The sequence below is a fragment of the Triticum aestivum genome, chromosome 2B (assembly GCF_018294505.1).
Source record: "Triticum aestivum cultivar Chinese Spring chromosome 2B, IWGSC CS RefSeq v2.1, whole genome shotgun sequence".
In the NCBI taxonomy this organism is placed as follows: domain Eukaryota; kingdom Viridiplantae; phylum Streptophyta; class Magnoliopsida; order Poales; family Poaceae; genus Triticum; species Triticum aestivum.
The window spans coordinates 572,220,383-572,241,446 of NC_057798.1; the positions used below are offsets into that span (position 1 = coordinate 572,220,383).

The 21,064-nt window shown below is 41.3% G+C and overlaps 2 protein-coding genes across 2 annotated transcripts; one reads left to right on the top strand and one right to left on the bottom strand.

Moving 5' to 3' along the window:
* The first annotated feature begins 11,711 nt into the window (after positions 1 to 11,711).
* Positions 11,712 to 14,295, top strand: LOC123046098 (pentatricopeptide repeat-containing protein At3g53360, mitochondrial). The gene has a single exon (XM_044469386.1). The coding sequence runs from the start codon at positions 11,831 to 11,833 to the stop codon at positions 14,099 to 14,101; it is 2,271 nt and encodes a 756-aa protein (XP_044325321.1). The 5' UTR covers positions 11,712 to 11,830; the 3' UTR covers positions 14,102 to 14,295.
* Positions 14,296 to 15,473: 1,178 nt separating this feature from the next.
* Positions 15,474 to 20,716, bottom strand: LOC123046099 (UDP-xylose transporter 1). Its single transcript, XM_044469387.1, has 8 exons — positions 20,464 to 20,716; positions 18,636 to 18,778; positions 18,329 to 18,513; positions 18,186 to 18,253; positions 17,698 to 17,830; positions 17,227 to 17,388; positions 16,299 to 16,571; positions 15,474 to 15,733 (listed from the first exon to the last, which is right to left on the bottom strand). The coding sequence occupies exons 2-8, from the start codon at positions 18,748 to 18,750 to the stop codon at positions 15,647 to 15,649; spliced, it is 1,023 nt and encodes a 340-aa protein (XP_044325322.1). The 5' UTR covers positions 18,751 to 18,778; positions 20,464 to 20,716; the 3' UTR covers positions 15,474 to 15,646.
* Positions 20,717 to 21,064: the final 348 nt, after the last annotated feature.

Consider the following 21,064-nt stretch of genomic DNA (forward strand, 5'->3'; position numbering starts at 1 on the left):
CAATATTCACTATGAAGGGAGCAATTTCATGAAACTTTTCATAATCTTCTGACATGTCTGTCTTGTCATCCACTCCCACGATGTTTCTTTTCTCTGAAAGAACTATTTGGTGCTTTGGCTCATCGTATGATGTATTCGCTTCCTTATCTTTTCTTTTTCTCGGCTTGGTAGACATGTCCTTCACATAGAAAACCCGCGCCACATCATTGGCTAGGACGAATGGTTCGTCTGCGTATGCAAGATTATTGAGATCCACTGTTGTCATTCCGTACTACGGGTCTTACTTTACGCCGCCTCCTATCAAATTGACCAATTTGCACCGAAACAAAGGGACCTTCAAATCACGTCCATAGTCAAGTTCCCATATCTCCTCTATGTAACAATAATATGTGTCCTTTCCCCTACTGGTTGCTGCATCAAAGCGGACACCACTGTTTTGGTTGGTACTAATTTTATTTTTTATTTTTTTGAGCAAAAACAATGGGGAAGGCCCACACTGTAACTCTCATTTTCATTTATAACATGGAACAATTACATATGGATGTACATGGTGGAGAAAAAGTGGTAAAAAATATCTACAAATAGTCTAGCCAACTTTGCATGCCCTCCTTCAAACCAGGTTTAGCTTTCTTTATGATCATGCTGAAGTGTTCCTTAAAAGTGGCTATACAATGTGCCATATTCTTGACCTTGTGATCAAAGATGATGCCATTTCTGTGCTTCCATGAACTCCAACATCCAGCAATCAGACTCTCTTTAAAACAACCATATGTATTTTGCTTACTCCCCTCCAGTAGCATTTGCATGAGGTTATAATCAGTGTCCCATTGGTAACCAATGCTCATCCAGAAATTTCGGCTGAAATTACAGCTAAAAAAGAGGTGCATTAGATGTTCATTAGGTTCATCATCACATAACACACACTTACTTGTCTCAATGTAGAAATTCTTCTTGTTAAGTAGGTCTCTAGTATTTAATCTGTCTTGTAACAGGAGCCAGAAAAAGAATTTCTGTTTGGGCAGTGAACATGACTTCCATATCCATTGATAAGGTTTAGGAGCATCAGGAGGATTTCCCATGATTTCAAGATATATTCTTTTATTAGAGTACTTAGTACTACCCCAATAAAATTTCCATGAGTCCGGTATTTGCTGGTTATCTCTGCTATTGATCAGATCTCTGAGATTGTTACTCTGTTGCACTGCAATAGAAGACATAGGCAAAGAAATAATTCATAGAAGTCATTGTCCTCCATATTGCTGGCAGATGCAAGAGTGATGTCAACATTTTTTTGCATAGGAATATAGCTGAGGCATTGACTGGGAAAGTGTATGAGAACACCATTTATCTGACCATAGCTTAATTGTATTACCACTACCAGCATAGCAGATGGTCATATCTTTGAAGTCTTGCAAAATAGAGCAACAATCTCTCCACCAAAAAGATCCCACCTTGGTAGCGAAAGTAGGTATCTCATCATTGCCATAGTAATTGTTCCAGATAAGGTTAACCCAGGGAGTATCATGCTTATTAAAAAAATTGAAAAGGAACTTTGTAAGCAGAGTTTTGTTTTGTATTCTCAGATCAAGCACTCCCAGACCCCCTACTTTTTTTGGCAGACAAACATTATCCCATTTGACAAGGCAATTTCCTTTTTTATTAATGTCTTTGCCATACCAAAGAAAATTTCTACCAGAGTTTTCAAAATGATCCAGCATGGTGAAAGGTACTCTGATGCAGCACATAGCAAAAATTGGAAGAGCAGCAACAATGGATTTGAGATGAACCAGTCTCCCAGAATATGACATCATGGAAGCAATGCCAGATAGCCTGTGATCAAGCCTTGATACCATTGGCATCAAATCCGATACTTTAGGCCTTGTTGATCCCATTGGCAGATCAAGATATGTGAAGGGCATGGCTTCCTTTTTACAGTTAAAGGCATTTGCCAGATCCTGTGCTTTATCCTCAGAGATATTGATTGGCACCATAGAGGATTTACTGTAGTTTACTACAATCCCAGTGAATTTGGAGAAATTATCAAGGATCTCAATGAAATTCCTAATTTGATTCTCATCAGCAGGCAGGATAACTAGGGTATCATCAACATACTGTATGATGGGGTAGCATTCAGTATAACTGGTCTCAATAGGTAAAGATAGTGTACTATTTCTCCATGCTTCATTAACCATGATTAGCAATAATTCTCCAACCATAACATACAGCAAGGGGGAAAATGGATCTCCTTGCCTAACACCACATTTGCATTGAATGCACTTACCTGGAACACCATTAAGGATGACATAGGTAGTGGCAGTAGATAAGATAGATGAAACCCATCTAATCCATTTGCTTCTGAAACCCAGATGCTTCATCATGAATAATATGGCCTTGTAGTTGACCTTATCAAATGCCTTAACAAAGCCAATCTTGAATATAATGATTTCTTTCTTGGATTTGTGGCACATATGTATGTATTCAAAACTCCATGCAAGGCAGTCTTGAATATTCCTGGTCTTAATAAAGCCATATTGATTCTTTCTAACTCTAGATATAATAATCTATTGTTCTCTATTAGCAAGAAGTTTAGTAAGTATTTTGATAGGCATACTTACAAGGGATATGGGCCTATAATCATCAGGAGTTTCAGGGCTATCATTCTTAGGTATCAGAGTTATGTAGGCAGTGTTAACAGGTCCTAGGGAAACAATTTCATTGTGGAAATCATTAATGAACTTGTAGAAGTAATGCTTGATGATATGCCAACATTTCTTCATAAATAGTCCATTGAAACCATCAGGCCCAGGAGATTTGTCATTGGGCATTTTATTGATGATATCATCAATTTCTTCATTGGAGAAAGGCATGTCAAGATCATAGAGGTCATCATGCATAGCAAGATGGGATATATCAAAGTTTTGTGTGCAGTTTACTTCAGTACCAATCCTATCCTTGAAAGATGCCCAAAGAATAGCAGCTTTATGGTCATGATCAAATACTTGTTGTCCATCAATTGTCATAAGATATGTGATGTAGTTGTGCCTAAATGCATAAGTAGCAATGGCATGAAAAAACTTGGTATTTTCATCCCCAAGGTTTGCCCATCTGATGTTTGCCCTAATTCTCCAATATATTATCTTTGCCTCCAGTAACTTATTTGTATGATTGATGAGTAGAATCCTAAAATTCCTTTCCATCCTAGATAATGGCCTTTGTTCCTCAAGACCATCAATTAACTTCACATAGAAACAACAATTATCAATGATTTTGTTCAGTTGGGAGTATTGCTTTCTCCATGTTTTCAGACCTCTTCTAATGGCTTTGAATTTGGAGTTTAAATTTTTAGCAGAATCAGAAAAATGAGTGGAATTATACCAGTGTTTATCCACAGTTTCACTGAATCCACTAAACTCAGTCCAATATTCTTCAAATCTGAATATATGACTTTTTGGGATGTTGCTGTCAATTTGAATTTTGATAAGAACATGGTCAGATGAAATTTTTGCCAATGGAATAGCCATGGTAGATGGATGAGCAGAAGTCTAGTGAGAGCTAGTAAATATCCAATCTAGTTTTTCCAATAGTGGAGGGTCTTGTTTATTGCTCCATGTGAATGATCTTCCTTTGAGTGGGATTTCAACCAGATCCAAATTGACAATGATATTGTTAAAAGTCATCATACTGGCAGGATCACCACCTGGTTTGTTCCTATTATCAGGGCTTCTTATAAAATTAAAGTCACCAAGTATCATCCATAATTTAGACTGGTTCATATTCAGACTCATAAGCCAGTCAGTGAATTCCAATTTGCCTTCAGAGCTGTTAGGCCCATAAACATTAGTGAGATACCAGCAACTATTATCCAAATTAGAAGTAAACTCAATGGTGATCTGAAAGTAGTTTTGAGATATTACTCTACCTTTCATTATGTTACCATTCCAAATAGTAATCAAACCTCCAGAGCTACCATTGGATGGTGAATAACAAAATTGGTTGAACCTCTTGGGACAAAAGTTCTTGATGTATGCATTGTCAAATATTTCTCTGTTGGTTTCTTGGAAAGTCATAATGCAGCATGCACTTTCATCTATTTTCCTTCTAATATCATTTCATCTAGTTGTTGAATTAATACCTCTCACATTCCAGTTTAAGATATTCCAACTTTTATTCATAGCAAATATATAGATGGATGCATTGAGGCATATTATGAAAAGCATAATATGTACTGCCGGTGGGTCTGATATTGCTATTGCTGCAACAAGTGTCATAATCATAACAACAACCACTAAATATCAAGAGATGGTAAATTTCCAGAAAGAATATAACCCAACTGACCAAGCTCACATAACAGCATAAGATTATGCAGGTTGTCCAACATAATAGAGGTACCACATAGTATAATTATTACATACCAAACTGAAAGCTGATGCACACGGGCATCCAAATGACATAGTAGAGCAAGCAAAATGCAAGGAAATCATAACTAGATGGCAGTTAGGGGAGCCACCTAGGCCCTCAAGATAGCAGCAGAAACTAATCATCAGGGCTGTCATGGTGTAGTGCGTGGTAACTGGGACAGTAAGTACATGTCATCTTCAATAGAGGCGTCATGCATGGCACGTGTCTGCAACCAACCGACGAAAGTCCTTGTTTGTTCATGTGTAATCTAGTCTTCAGACTGCTCCGGGTATTTGGAGCTTAGAATATTCTTGTGTTCCATATAAGGAGCCACCAAGGCGGAATTTTGTAGAACTGTGTAGTGTGCTTCAGTGAGAGAATGCCCGTCCATACATATTATTTGATCCGGTCCTAGTGTGCCATTTACACCTAGTCTGCCCTTATGCCGTGATTCACGAACACCAATCGGCTTAAGGTTAGGAATAAAGTCAACACAAAACTCAATGACCTCCTCATTTTCATGGCCCTTGGAGATGCTTCCTTCTGGCCTAGCACGGTTATGAACATATTTCTTTAAGACTCCCATGAACCTCTCAAAGGGGAACATATTATGTAGAAATGCAAGACCTAGAACGACAATCTCTTCGCATAGGTGAACTAGTATGTGCGTCATGATATTGAAGAAGGATGGTGGGAACACCAACTCGAAACTGACAAGACATTGCACCAAATCATTCTCCAACCTTGGTATGACTTTTGGATTGATTACCTTCTAAGAGATTGCATTGAGGAGTGCACACAGCTTCACAATGGCTAATCGAACGTTTTTGGTAGAAGCCCCCTCAATGCAACCGGAAGCAGCTGCGTCATAATCACATGGCGGTCATGAGACTTTAGGTTCTGAAACTTTTTCTCTACCATATTTATTATTCCATTTATATTCGACGAGAAGCTAGACGGTACCTTCATACTGAGCAGGCATTCAAAGAAGATTTCCTTCTCTTCTTTGGTAAGAGTGTAGCTGGCATGACCCTGATGTATGTCATCCTTTCCGTGCATACATTGCTGGTCCTGACGTGCCTCTGGTGTATCTTTTGTCTTCCCATACACGCCCAAGAAGCCAAGCAGGGTCACACAAAGATTCTTCATCACGTGCATCATGTCGATTGCAGAGCGGACCTCTAGGCCTTTCCAATAGAGAAGGTCCCATAAATAGATTTCTTCTCCCACATGGGTCTGCGTCCATCAGTGTCTTTCGGAACAGATTGTCCGCCAGGACCCTTTCCGAAGATTACCTTCAAATTCTTGAACATATCATGTACATCATCACCGGTACAGTGGCGAGGCTTCGTCCGGTGATCTGCCTCACCTTTGAAATGCTTGCCTTTCTTTCTTACGGGATGCCTGCTCGGAAGAAATCAACGATGTCCCAGGTACACATTCTTGTTACAATTATCCAAATATATACCGGCGGTATCATCCAAACAATGCGTGCATGCTTGGTATCCCTTGTTTGTTTGTCCTGAAAGGTTATCGAGAGTAGGCCAATCATTGATGGTAACAAACAGCAACACATGTAGGTCAAATTCTTCCTATTTGTGCTCATCCCATGCACATACACCTTTTCCATTCCACAGTTGTAAGAGTTCTTCAACTAATGGCCTTAGGTACACATCAATGTCATTGCTGGGTTGCTTAGGGTTTTGGATAAGCACTGGCATCATAATGAACTTTCGCTTCATGCACAATCAAGGATTAATGCCATCTGCTCTTAGATCAAACCATACGTTCCTTGCGTCACCTGCAAAGTCCTCCCAGTACTTTCTCTCGATTTTTCTGCGACCCGTCAGTGGGTACTCGCAACTTCCCGTCTTTCTTACGGTTTTCTCTGTGCATCACATCGACTTGCATGCTCTTTGTTTTGGAACAAATGTTTCAACCGTGGTATTATAGGAGCATACCACATCACCTTGGCAGGAATCTTCTTCCTAGGGCGCTCGCCCTCGACATCACCAGGGTCATCGCGGCTGATCTTATAGCGCATTGCACCGCATACCGGGCACGTGTTAAAATCCTCGTACTCACCGCGGTAGAGGATGCAGTCAGTAGGGCATGCATGTATCTTCTGCACCTCTAATCCTAGAGGGAAGAAAACCTTCTTTGCTTCGTACATACTCTCAGGCAATTCGTTGTCCTTTGGAAGCATCTTCTTTAACATTATCAGCAACTTTCCAAATTCCTTGTCGGATACACCATTCTTTGCCTTCCATTGCAGCAATTCCAGTGTGGTTCACAGCTTTTTCCTGTCAGCTTTGCAATTCGGGTACAACAATTTCTTGTGATCCTCTAACATGCGCTGCAACTTCTTCTTCTCCTTTTCACTTGCGCAGTTTCTCTTTGCATCGGCAATGGCCCAACCTAGATCATCAGAGGGCTCATCTGATGCCTCTTCTTCAGCTTCTTCCCGCATTGCCGGCTCAGCTTCTTCCCCCATTGTTGTACCATCATATTCAAGGAACCCATGGCCAGGATAGTTGTCGTCGTCCTCTTCTTCTTCATTGTCTTCCATCATAACCCCTCTTTCTCTGTGCTTGGTCCAAACATTATAGTGGGGCATGAAACCAGACTCAAACAGGTGGATGTGAATGGTTCTTGACTTAGAGTAATTCTGATCATTCTTACAGCCAGCACATGGACAAGTCATAAAACCATCCGCCCGCTTGTTTTCCTCAGCCGCAAGCAGAAAAGTATGCACACCACTAATGAACTGGGGAGAGCATCGGTCATCGTACATCCATTACCGGCTCATCTTCATTACACAACACTGAAAAGACCAAATTAATACAAGTTCATACATAAAGTTCATACACCACTTATTCTCATAAAACAACATACAAATAACTCTCTAGATAAAGCATTTAAATGCAACAACAAATGCAATCAAGATCACAACTAAGGTAATATTTGATCCAACAACATAATGATACAAAGCCTCACCATCGATGGCATATTTTCTAATCTTTCTAATCTTCAAGCGCATTTTCTCCATCTTGATCTTGTGATCATCGACGACATCAGCAACATGCAACTCCAATTCCATCTTCTCCCCCTTAATTCTTTTCAATTTTTCTTTCAAATACTCATTTTCTTTTTCAACTAAATTTAACCTCTCGACAATAGGGTCGGTTGGAATTTCCGGTTCACATACCTCCTAGATAAAAATATCTATGTCAACTTGATGGGCATAATTTGTCATAAACACGAAATGCAACAAATAGTTATAAAATAGAATATACCACATCCGAATCATAACCCGGACGAGGGCCGACGGGGACGGATATCAAAACCATGGCACTATGTATAACAAACAACATACGGGTAAGATAATTATACAAGTAGCTATATATCTAAATCACACAAACATGATTTTTTTTATATAATGAAGATAAGAACAAGAGGCTCACCACAACGTGGAGCCGGTGATGGGACGGTGCGGGCGATCGACGGTGGTTAGGACGGAGACGGGAAGGCACTAAGTAAACCACACCTACATATGCAAACTAAGAGTTATTTTGACCTCAAATTGCATATAAATCAAATACTACCACATATAATTCCTCCCAAAATAAAACCCACAAATCATTATACTTATAGAGCATTACAAGAGCTAATCTAGCAATGAGAGATGAAAGGACAAAGTTGCTAACCTTTGTGATCACTTGAATGGATGGGGCGCCTTCAAATCTTCACAATTTTTGGCAAAAATGGAGTGTGAGCTCGAGAGGAAGAGGAAGAAAACAGAGGATAGGAAAGGGGAAGAACAAAGCACTCAGGCTGGACGAAGGGGTTTATATAGGAAGACCTTTAGTACTGGTTTGTTAGACGAACCGGGACTAAAGGTGCACTTCTAGTTCCGGTTCATGGCATGAACTGGTACTAGAGGTGCTGGTGGGGCCGCAGCCTGACACCAGCCTGCCACTACCTCTTTAGTACCGGTTCATGGCACGAACCGGTACTAATGCGAGCCTCCCGCCTAGCCGTTGGAACCGGGACTAATGAGCTTCACATTAGGCCCTTTTTCTACTAGTGGGCGCTGGTCATCTCAGGCGTGCATGACGTTGCAACTCTCGAGGCAATCGCTTGTCGTGAGGCTCTCTCACTAGCTGAAGATCTCCTACTTCAAAACTTCGTTATTGCATGTGACTCAAAACATGCGGTTCAAGATATCAACAAAGGAATCAATGAAAGGTATGGATCGGTGATTAAAGAGATCAATCTTCGGGCGGAGAACTTCATTTGTAAGTTTCATTTTGAAGGCCGTGTGGCAAACAGTGATGCTCATAATCTAGCTAGATTTTCGCTTTCTCTAGGCCAGGGGCGTCATATGTGGCTAGGTCATCCTCACGACCCAAATTATATCCCACAATATATGGTTTTTGATCAAGAAAGTCGGCCTTTACACCTAAAAAACAAAGTCTCAAAAAATTAAGAGAGGGTCCAAATGGAAACCAGAGTGGAAAGGTTCGAACAGTGAACAAATGAGAGAGTTAGGACTTGGAAGTATGACGATTCAAGGGCTTTTGGAGCTTCATATTAGTATGTGGAAAGAAAATGCTTCACCTCACAAAGGTGGACTCAAAGGGATCTCACTAAAAGCTATAAAAGTGTCCTTAATTTTGCAAAACTTGTTCCTTGGAAATTGAGGTGTCAATGACCATCTTTCAAGCAGAGCACATTTTGGGACATACAATTGATTATCACTCCGAGAAAAAACTGGTCCCTTAAATCCATATGTCATGGATAATAAAAACCCATAGTGGAGGCTAGATGTACTTACATGCGTCAGTGCCTCAATGACATGAAATTTGTGGCGCCGGGCAACGGTACGGTGGAGGTGAGGATTGGTTGGGATGAGGTGTCGAGGAATAAAAGCACTAGATGTCATGTGAAAGCAAGGTGCGTTCAAAATGATGCAAATAAATAACAATACAATTAAACAACTCTTTTGCTTTCATGAAAACCAATTTTTACTAATCTTTATATGTGTTACGCTAAGTAAACATAGTTTTAGGGGGCTAGATCATTGATGTGTTTAAGGGAAATCAGAATATTTAGTTGTATCCAAACACCCTCGTGAGTCTCACATAGCATTGCACTTCAAAATCTCTACAGTGGTTTAAAGGGTTTTATAGAGTTTACCTCTAGAAGCTTTTAGAACATCTCTGGCCCATTCTTAAATATTTCTCAACTCCAAATAAACTCAAATTATTGGGAGCTAGAACTATCTAGCCCATCCCCTAACTCCAATAACCCCTTTTAAGAAAATTAGGAGCTCCTAAATCTTTAAACCCCTATGATTCTTTTTGGCATGCAAGAGGGAGTTTTCTTTCAAAACCCCACCTCCCCGCCGCCAAAGTTATCGCCGACCCCGAAGAGCTATGTTAATGATACATCATCTATTGAAGCATCATTTTTGCGCATAAAAGGCCTAGACGACAGTCTCTACATCGTGGCCATGTTTTTTCATCACCCGTTGAAGATGTCTAGTGCGGTAGAGCTGATTTGAGAGCTTCTCTAGCAGATCCTATAAATCACGGTACCGCAAATTTCGTTTCAAGAGATACTGTAAAATGATTCCACGGTACCGTGGAAGGCACGACAGAGCAGGCCCTTCTTACAATACTGCATAATTTAAGGGGGGTGCTACGCGTCTGCAGGCTGATCTTTTTAAAAGATCGGTCAACTTGCAGGCCGTTAGATCTGGCGCATCAGCGTTCTCCATCATTGCAACATAGGTCTTGTTGTAGAATTTTTTGTAAAAGAGGTTATGTTTTAGATTTTTTTACAACAAAGTCTTTGTTGTACATTTTTTTTGCAACAAAGTCCTTGTTGTGGATTTTTTTCGTCTTCACTTTTTTGTAACATAGTTGATATTGCGGGAGAAACTTCTGCAACATTGGTGATGTTGCAGAAGTTGCAAAATAAATCATCAGCAGGCATATCACGTGGGACACATGTTGTGCGAGCAAGGCGGTGGACGGAGCCAAGAAATCAACCGGTTGAGGGGAATCGTTTCCTATAATTTAAACATAGAGTTGGCGCTACTATAGTTCGTCGGAAGTTCATCACACATTTGAACACACAAACTTAAGCATACTAGATAAACCTAATCTAAACTACTCTAGTCCTTTTCTTGACATGAAGATAATACTCAGCTGCGGAGTTGGAGAGGGTGAATGCGAGCTGGTAGTCCTACTTGGCTGCCTCGAGCCGCACGGCGCCGCCTTCTTCTCTGGCCGTGACCGCCTCATTCGCCTCGACGATCTCGAGCTCCGCCTGGCGGAACCACTTGGTGGTCGGCCAAAGGAGATCCCCGATGCGGTCGAACTCCCTCTGACTGCCGTTACGGGAGAGGGCGCTGCACTCCCTCGCCTGCACGCGGCGGCATTCCTCGGCCCGGTGCGGATGGAGCTCCCGGCCATGTCGTCGTGCGGGCTCGCTTTGTGTGGAAGTGAGCCGCGGCGCCCTCCTTGGCCACTATGCCCGCGACGTTCTTTCGACATTCCGGTGGCCGAAAAGGGGTTGCGCGCACGAAAAACGGCCGCCGGAGTGGGTGGATTTGGCTCTGGAGAGAGAGGGGAATTGCAGCGGAGGAAGCTGGAGGATTTGGCGGATATAGGAAACCCTAAAACGCGCCGGATCCGATAAATATAGTGAGGGAGCCGAGTTTTTTTTTGGGCCGGGTCTTTTTTACATGATTTGTTCATGCCAAAATTTTAATATTTCATGTAAATCGATCGGAATTATAAGGACGGGCGAGGTCTGCGAGAGATGCTCTGATGATACGGCTTGTTTCACTATTTTGACCTTTCAGAAAACTTTAGTACAAAATGAACTTCACATAAAATTATTTCACAATTTGACCCTTTTAATAACGCCACAAGCCGTAGCGTTTCTTCTCTATTTGGAAACGCCAAACTAGCTAGCGTTGCTTCACTTCATAAATAAATGAAAAATATGAAAAGTTAGGTGAAACGCCAACCATCCTTGGCGTTGCATGCTTGGGCAGCAACACCCACCCCCTTGGCGTTTCCAACAACGCAACAAACTTTGGCGTTTTAGCCCTGTCACGTAGCATCTCGATCAGGCCAGCAACGCTAGCTAGTTTGGCGTTTTCATATAGCGAGCAACGCCATGGCCTTTGGCGTTTCTGAAAAAGATCAGATTGTGAAATTGTTTTGTGTGGAGTTCATTTTGTGCTAAAGTTTCCTCGTAAGGTCAGAAGAGTGAAAAAGGCCTGATGATACTGGCACATGTGCATTCATGAGCTCGTGATCGTCACCGCGCCGGCCGTCGTCTCCAAACATTTTACCAATCTCTCCCGCCAGGGTGCCGGTCGTCGTCTCCAACTGCGAGTTCAAAACTGCCGCAGATGCAGAACCCCAACGGCACCATCCTCCAGCTCTACCACTCCGGCCGTCTCTCTGCCGCCCTCCACGCCTTCCAAGCGCTCCCCTCCTCGCCCGCCCCCGCTCCTCTCTCCGCCGCCACATACGCCGCCCTCGTCACCGCATGCTCCCGCCTCCGCTCCCTCTGCCAGGGCCGCCTCGTCCACCACCACTTGATTGCATCCCCTGATGCCGGACTTGCCGGAAATACTGTCCTCAACAACCACCTTATCACCATGTACGGCAGGTGCGCTGCCCCAGACTCTGCCCGCCTGGTGTTCGACGAAATGCCTGCCAAGAACCCTGTCTCTTGGGCATCTGTTATCGCGGCACACACGCAGAACAGACGCTCCACTGATGCTCTCGTTCTGTTCTCTTCAATGCTACGGGCGGGGACTGCGCCTGACCAGTTTGCGCTCGGCAGTGCTGTGCGTGCGTGCGCAGAGCTTGGGGACATCGTTGTCGGGAGGCAGGTGCATGCACAGGCTATGAAGTCTGAGACTGGAAGTGGCTTGATCGTGCAGAACGCGCTTGTCACCATGTACTCCAAGAGCGGCTTCGTTGGGGATGGGTTCTCGCTCTTCACGAGGATGAGGGAGAAAGACCTGATTTCCTGGGGGTCCATTATTGCAGGGTTTGCACAGCAAGGGTGCGAAATGGAGGCGCTGCATATTTTCAGGGAGATGATTGCTGAGGGGCTGCATCATCCCAATCAGTTCCATTTTGGAAGCGTGTTTAGCGCTTGTGGGGTTCTGGGTAGTTTGGAGTATGGGAAGCAGATTCATAGCTTGTCTGTGAAGTATAATCTGGACTCTAACTCGTATGCAGGTTGTTCATTGAGCGACATGTATGCCCGGTGCAAGAAGTTGGAGTCTGCGAGGAAAGTGTTTTATGGGATTGATGCTCCAGATTTGGTTTCTTGGAATTCAATAATCAATGCTTGCTCTGTTGAGGGTCTTCTTAGTGAGGCTATGTTACTGTTCTCTGATATGAGAGACTCTGGCCTCAGGCCTGATGGCATTACCGTTAGGGGCTTGTTATGTGCGTGTGTGGGCTGTGATGCTTTACAGCCTGGCAGATTGATCCACTCCTACTTGGTCAAACTGGGTTTGGATGGGGATGTTTCAGTATGCAATTCTTTACTCAGCATGTATGCGCGGTGTATGGATTTCTCCTCTGCGATGGATGTTTTTCACGAGACAAGAGATCGTGATGTTGTCACCTGGAACAGCATTCTTACTGCATGTGTACAGCACCAGCATCTGGAAGTAGTCTTTGAGTTGTTCAACCTTTTGCAGAGGTTGGTGCCGAGTCTGGACGGGATCAGTTTAAACAATGTTCTGAGTGCTTCTGCCGAGTTGGGTTACCTTGAAATGGTGAAACAGGTCCATGCATACACCTTCAAAGTAGGTCTGGTGAACGATACAATGCTGAGCAATGGTCTAATTGATACCTATGCTAAATGTGGAAGTTTAGATGATGCTGCGAAGCACTTTGAAATGATGGGCACCAACTGTGACGTGTTCTCTTGGAGCAGTTTGATTGTTGGCTATGCCCAATCTGGTTATGCAAGGAAAGCACTTGATTTATTTGCAAGGATGAGAAACTTGGGGATCAAGCCAAATCATGTAACATTTGTTGGGGTTCTCACAGCATGCAGCCGCGTCGGCTTTGTCGATGAAGGCTGCTATTACTACAGTATTATGGAGCCTGAACATGGCATTCTTCCAACAAGAGAGCATTGTTCATGTGTCATTGACTTGCTATCACGTGCTGGGAGACTAACTGAGGCAGCAAAATTTGTTGATCAAATGCCATTTGAGCCCGATATTGTGATGTGGAAGACCCTGCTTGCTGCTAGCAAAACACATAATGACGTGGAGATGGGAAAGAGGGCAGCAGAAGGCGTTTTGAATATTGATCCTTCCCATTCTGCTGCCTATGTCTTGTTGTGCAACATATATGCTGCTTCTGGTGATTGGAATGAGTTTGCAAGATTGAAGAAGGCAATGAGAAGCAGTGGTGTTAAGAAATCACCAGGGAAGAGCTGGGTTAAGCTAAAGGGGGAGCTAAAAGTCTTTATAGTAGAGGACAGATCGCATCCAGAGTCTGAGGAAATTTACACAATGCTTGATATAGTTGGAATGGAAATGATAAAAGCTGGTTATGTTCCAAAGCTACCATGTCAATATACTAGTTTTGATCATACAAATAGTGATTTGTCAGATGAAGAAATGACTATGGAATATGGTTGAGTCAGGTCTTCTTGGGGGTTTGTTAGAATTGGCCAACCTACCAAAGCTATATGACACTTGGTCTTTGTGACCGTGTGCTGTATTTGATTAATTAATCCGCAGTCCAGCAGGCCATTGGTTTCTTCCATAAATAGATGGAAAGAAGAGGTAAGTTTGTGACCAGAAGCTGTTGCTTTTCCTTTGGCTTCCATATATGAAGAGAAATATGTCTTACCGGGTTGTTTGAACAGTCTACCTAGTAAGCCTGCTGAGGCCTGAAAGAGGTACTAAAGTGATCTTGTTATTTGATAGATAAAGGGCAAGTTAAATGTGTTTGAATGACCACATAGTTCTACTAACTAGGATTTTAGTAGTGGAGCAAGATACTGGATTATGGTCAAGAGTCTGAGCTGTACAGAATGGTCAAAGACCAGTCTCTTTTAATCTACCATTGCAGTGAGAAGCTCTTCCTTTTTAAGGGTATCAGCTTGTCAGCACGAGTTCTACCTGAAGGAAGTTCAGAGTAACATATCTGCAAGCTAGTTCTGCGGATATATGTATTTGGTGAAGACAACAATTACAGAATGAATTCACAAGGGAGTAACAGAGACACATGTAGTAGCAACATGGGGATGGTGGACTGTTCAAAAATTCAATAGACTCTCACCTCATTATTTTCCTCAGAAGGTTTGATAGTCACCAGCAGTCTATCAGGTATTACTACAGATTTACAGTTGCAACATAAAGCTGATCTATGGAATGCGTGTTTACATCATAGGGTTAAGGATTCGGTTAGGCCAAAGCTATTGGCTTGGATCAACGGTCTACCCTGATCATGTATTCAGTAGGTAAGTAGCCCTAGTTAGATTCTTCCTTTCTTTTGGGTTGTAAATATTTTGTACAGTTTTTTCCTTTTTGGATTTGAATAAAGGACTGTGGGGCTTTGCCCTGCAGTAAATAGTAAAAAAAAGCATCTTTACTGATTCATTCTATTATCAGGTTTGATGTGAAAATAAGTATGCTAATGTGTACTTTCTGATGTTAGTAGCTGTGCTACAATGCATGCTAATCCACAGGACGTGTAACAGTCTAACAAACATTTCTGACAGGTCATCGTTGTAGATATTGATTGTATGATTAATATCATGTTGGAGATAGCGATTGGATTAATCATTTTATAGCTCCAAGTAAATTTTAATAACGCAGTTAAACAGCTGGGGCTATATTGCTTTCCATCTCGTCCCTAGTCTAATTCTCACCATGCAATCCTGTTGACATAACAAATATGTGTTCAAAATGCTTATTGTAGCATATAAGAACTGGGTTTTGACAAACGGGGGTATGTCACAGGAAGGCGATCGTCACCAGCAAACCTTCAAATGGAACTGTTAAGTGCGAAAAAGGATAAGCAAATAATAATTGTTGTGTCAAAATATACACTCTACGATATGGAAATCTTTTCCTTCTCTACAAAAGAAATTTAAGAACGGAAAGAAATGGCTTTCCAGATCATTGAAACTCGAAGGGCAGACGTGAATACTATATCTACACTAAGCAAATGAAGTCTTAGCAGCCGTGAGATACACCATTTGCCTTCTTGATATCACTGCCGTCTTTGGTTGCCAAAAGTGGTTCAGTCTCCTTATCTGGCATCTACAAAGGCATAAAAAACATGAAATGAGTGAAACTGAAACTTGGGAGCAAATTGAACTGTATTTCATGGAAGAGTCGCCAATTTTCTCAACACATTCATCATACGAACTATGCTTAAGAGAGGACATATTGTTCATAAATAGAATTAAGCTAAACTGATGAGCTCTAGTTTGCTTCCAGTATTCGGTAATGGATTGGCAGAAGCATGGTATTATCAATTGTCCCAGTTTACTTTTGTCAGCTAATGTGCATAAAAGTTTCTGTCCTGCACGCATAATAATCCATCACTTGCTTTTGCTGCCAGAAAATACTAATTTTGTACATCAATATGCAAATTTTAATTGATATATAGTCTCAACTTTTGAAATATGGATGTTTATTTCAGAAAATTCAACTGCTACTACATTTAGTTTGACGTGGAAATTTGACTCTTTACTGTTGCTGCTGAGATTAGGAGCATAGGAATTGTTAGTATAACTGCCATTCGTCGATTTATCTTCTATTTTGTGCCACAGGATTATAATCGTGATTTAGATATGATACCAGGTTGGAGGCAAAATCAAACCTGTGAAACTGGCAGAGCATCATTTGTTGACTTCTTCTTGCTCTCCCTGACCGAGAAGAAGGAATACAATGCCATACCAAATATGGCGACCAGAATGCCTAATATGTTCTTCATGGTGAAAGGATCGTGTAGTAGAGTGTAGCCAAAAGAGAGAACCAGGCATGTCTTAAGGTGGCCAAGCACCTGGTATGTGACTGGAGACGTCGTTCCAATCACAAGAAATGTACTGAAGTTCACAGACACCGCAATCAAGCAAGATAGGATGATGAAACCCTGCATATAATTCATGATAAAGAGCATCATGTTGCATGTATTGTCCATCGAAATTTGAGGTATATCTCTGAGAGCGTTAACTTGCAATATATATGTTTACTGTCTCACCCAGGAGCATGACAATCAACTGCTACTGCGCTTAAAATGCTGATTCATTCTAGCAGTAACAGCTGGAGCAATTTCATATTTAATTTGTTGTTTACTTCTTTAGGACTGTAGGTATCAATATACCATTGAAATAAACTTGAACGTAAGGCACTTCACATTTTACATTTATAAAATCTAGCAGTAGTTACATATCTTATTTTTTCCCCTTCAAATCACTGATTTGGTCTTCATTTAACACATTTCTTTCGTGGAAAAGCACTAAAAGTGATACGTATTTTCAGGCTATAACAATTTTTCGTCGGGAGTCCCAACTTGATAGGTAGATCAGGAAATTATTTTATTGATGTCAGGTTTCAGAACTTTGGCTAGCTACTTAGAAAGAACAAATTGTGAGTGTCACTTCCTCACCGAAGATGCCATGCATTATGAATTTCCACAAAGTCGTTGGCTTGACGGGCATTTTAAAAAGAATGTTAAGATCTGACAGTGACATTATAAAATTGTTCTTTTCAGATATTTGTAACTGCATGAAATATTCAGAACATACCACAACTGGAGTGGTGTATTTGTGGGCAAAGACACTGCGGTTTGTAAGGAGTCGATCCACAAATGGGCCGGTTGCAAACAAAATTGCTGCTTGGTATGGCGCAGATTGGTACAGAAGCTGCGTTGAGGAGACCTTCAGTTTCTTCTGTATTGTGTTTGTGAGCTTCATTCAAAGTTGTCGGGTTAAGGATACCATGTGGCTACGGTAACAAGATAAAGATTCACCTATTTTTATATGAAAGTTCATGCAACCTAATTCAGAAAGAATCTAGCACTAAGAAATAAGAAATAAGAATTTTGATGCTTCACAAATAACAAATATGGTTCTCCAGCCTTTTAAGAAAACCTGCTAAGACTACTGCAAGTTGCATTTAGAATATAAGGTTTCGAATAATAAGATTTCCTTATTCTTTTCTTTTAACCTGCAGTTTTTGGAATGTCAACGACGAGTAAAGTATTAAATGTAGGATACAATTTGGCCAACACAAGTGGTGCCGATGGCGAGGCCAGAAAGGACGGACCCAAGTAGATTTAGCTCGAGATCTGTAACTGATGCGATGCCTACTCCAAGAAGCAAGACCATAAGAGAGAGCTTGATAGTCTCGCTGCACGTTGTTGGACTGGTATTAGCTCACTGATGATAAAAATAAGTACCATAGGCCCAGGAAAACTAAACAAGTAAATGACTCATTTATGTGTGATTAGCTTTTCATCGTTTGATCCAAAAGTTGATGCTTCTAAAAGAACTCATTTAAAGTTATTTCCCCCTTTGAATATAATATATAATACTATGGATTAGCAATAATTTCTTGTTCCAGTTTCAAATTATCAATATATACTTTAGTATAGTGCATGTACCATCATCTATCTTGTATCTTTTCGCTCTGATCATAAATGGGGTGCAATTTACAGTGGTTGACTCCTTAATTAAGGTAAAGTACTGAGTTTATATTGAAAAACCTGAATCTTTTGTTCAGGAAGATTGTCTCCAACAGCACAGTGAAAGGTATTATGGCCAGTTTCGTCATCTGCAGAACATACTGAATTCAAAATACTTGTGGCATGGTTTATGGAAAATGGTACCAAGATAGAGCAGCCCTTACCTGGTAGAATCCAATGGAGTTGAATCCTAAACTTAGGTTTAAAAGTCCAATTGAGGTACCGTTCAGAAACCCAAAGAGGATCACTGTATGTCCATCAATTGCCTTGGGCTCAAAAAAATGTAAGCGTTGTGCCACATGGAGGGTGCAGTAGGTCACCATGAGATGCCAGCTTGTTAATGTTGTAGCTGCATGCGAAAACAACAGAGTTAAGCATAAATTGCAAGTATTTTGAATTTATTCATGCATGGCCTTTGGTTTGTTGTTAAGTTCTGTTGAATCTTGCAAACATGAAGGCTTCTGTACTGACCAAATGGGAAACCAAGTGTGCTGATGAGAGCTTTGTTGCAGATGACAATGGCAACTGAAGATGCAACGGAGAGCGCGAGAGACCCGATCACGCCGAGCTGTAAACCAGCTGTCATCTTGACCAGCTGATGTTTCCTTGCTTATCTGAAGTTACATTATCATGAAGAGTTAGGTGCAAGGTACACATGCTACACACTGAACATAGGCTACTGCTAGCCTGAATTAATTGCTTTTGTGAGACCATACAATTTCTGTAGCAGTGGTGTGATAGTGTCCTTTAGTTTATGATATATGTGACTACACCTTTCTATTTTCATATGAAATGGAAGACCAACTTAATTTGTCTTGATGTACAAGATAATAGGAGAAGAGAGGGTCCAAGTTTGGTCGAGTTATTTGGGAGGTAGTTAGTGTTTGAATATTTGTTAGTGTCCTTATCAATGTTTACGGAGAGGAATAATTATGACCATCTATGTTCGTCCTAGATGGAATGGGTCAAATTCTTAGCTGCCCCAAGTCACAGACAAGAATTATAGCAGTCAGATGACATCATTCATTAAGTTTGTTGTATTATAGTACTGCTTTAATATTAGTATGTTACGTTGATGTCACATAGATCCAAGCTTCGCAGCAACATCTCAATAAACTAGCACCTACTTGCACACCAAATCAGGATAATCATTTACACATTACTGATTACAAATGGAGCATACAAAACTGCTATGACTAGCAAGTGAGACATTATATTAATTAATTATCAGATCCAGAACGTGGAGCGCAAACATTAGAAGAGATTGTTATGTTTTGGCATGACTGTAGACTGTAGTCTATACGTCATACCCAACCTAACTACTGGCTTCTTTGTACCTATAAATATAATCTGGAGAGTTGGTACCTGCCACCTACTAGGTTGTTTCTTGGTGGGTACAATAATCTAAAGGTGGTTCAAGTGGCTCTCAAATGATTGATACTTCAGAAAGATGTCAACTGAATGACCAAATAGAATAGGAAAAACACATGGGAGCCCATGTGTTTGGTGATTTGGTCACTTCCTAAGCAACATGTTAGATGAATTAATTTTGAATAAAATAGTCACAATACATGCCATAAATTCACACTTTTAATATGGAAAGGGATTTTATTATATTTTTCTAATTCATGTTTCTTATGGACACTGGCTCTTGTATTCTGTTCTAGGAGGGATGAAGTTTACAAATCATTTATAATCGCTTCAGTCCTGGCTGGATGCTACGTTTACCCTAATATCAATTAGTTTGTATATTTCTTGGGGAGCTGATTTTTCAAACATAAAAAGATCATGAAAACGTGAAGATCACAGTTAGATAACTAGCATAGCTAAGCAATGCTCATGTGGATGCACTGTCGTCTGACAAGGCAGTGATAAGCATAGCTAAACAATGCTGTAACAGCAAAGGTGGATAACTGAACTTCTATACACATGATCATGACATTCGCAATGTACTCTACGGAGAATAATCACTATGCGATCGATGACAAATCACGAACTGTTCATAGGTTGGTGTCTTTGAGACTCTGCTTAGTTATCTTATACTATGATCATATACTGGCTTGATAGGGTAACCTTCAAATCCTGCCAATGCTAAGAAAGAAACCATAAATCTCTACATTATCGATATGCATGATGCTCTTATTCATGGATTTGGCCAGGGATTGGGGTAGAAACATGGAATTCAGGAGTAAGCAGTCATGCACAACATACAGAGTCAGAAATGCAAAACTTGATTAACCTGAGAAGCAGCAACATTAGGATCAACCAACAGTAGGAATGTTCGCTTGGGAGTCCGTACCTTTCTGGCAGCTGCTTCTTCGTCTCCTCGAAGAACGGCACGCCTCCCTCCGTATCGCGAGAATAGAGAGGGGGAGAGAGACAGAGAGAGATGAGAGAGCGTAAGGTGGCTCTCCTCTCCTTGGAAGAGGAATGGAGGCAGGGACAGGCACTTTTATGTTCAGAGTTTACAGGGGGGAAGGTGAGGTCGTGAGTGTGTATGGTGGGCAGTTAGGTGCTGGCTTTGATGCTGTTGAGTGGATGCTTCCTTGGTGAGCCTATAAGGCATCGTGCAACATGCTCCTTCTACAGGAGCGTGCACGACAATTTCCTTCTCAACCAACGAAAGATTCTAGCCTGGGGCCACCGCAGCCATAGAAAATGACGCTGTGAACAGCAAGATTGTCCACTGAAAATGATGAACCTCGACAACAATCAATATCATAGGTGTGCAAATATATGGACCCTGCGATATTTCTCGTTGCCTAAAAAGCTGAAAAATTTAGCATATAAATGTGTAGGAATTTCTTGGGAAATGAAGTTTCCACTAAATTTATTTATTTTTGGCAAAAATGCACTCAGTCGACATGGGGTTTTCTGTGAACAAACTGTGTGCCAGCCTC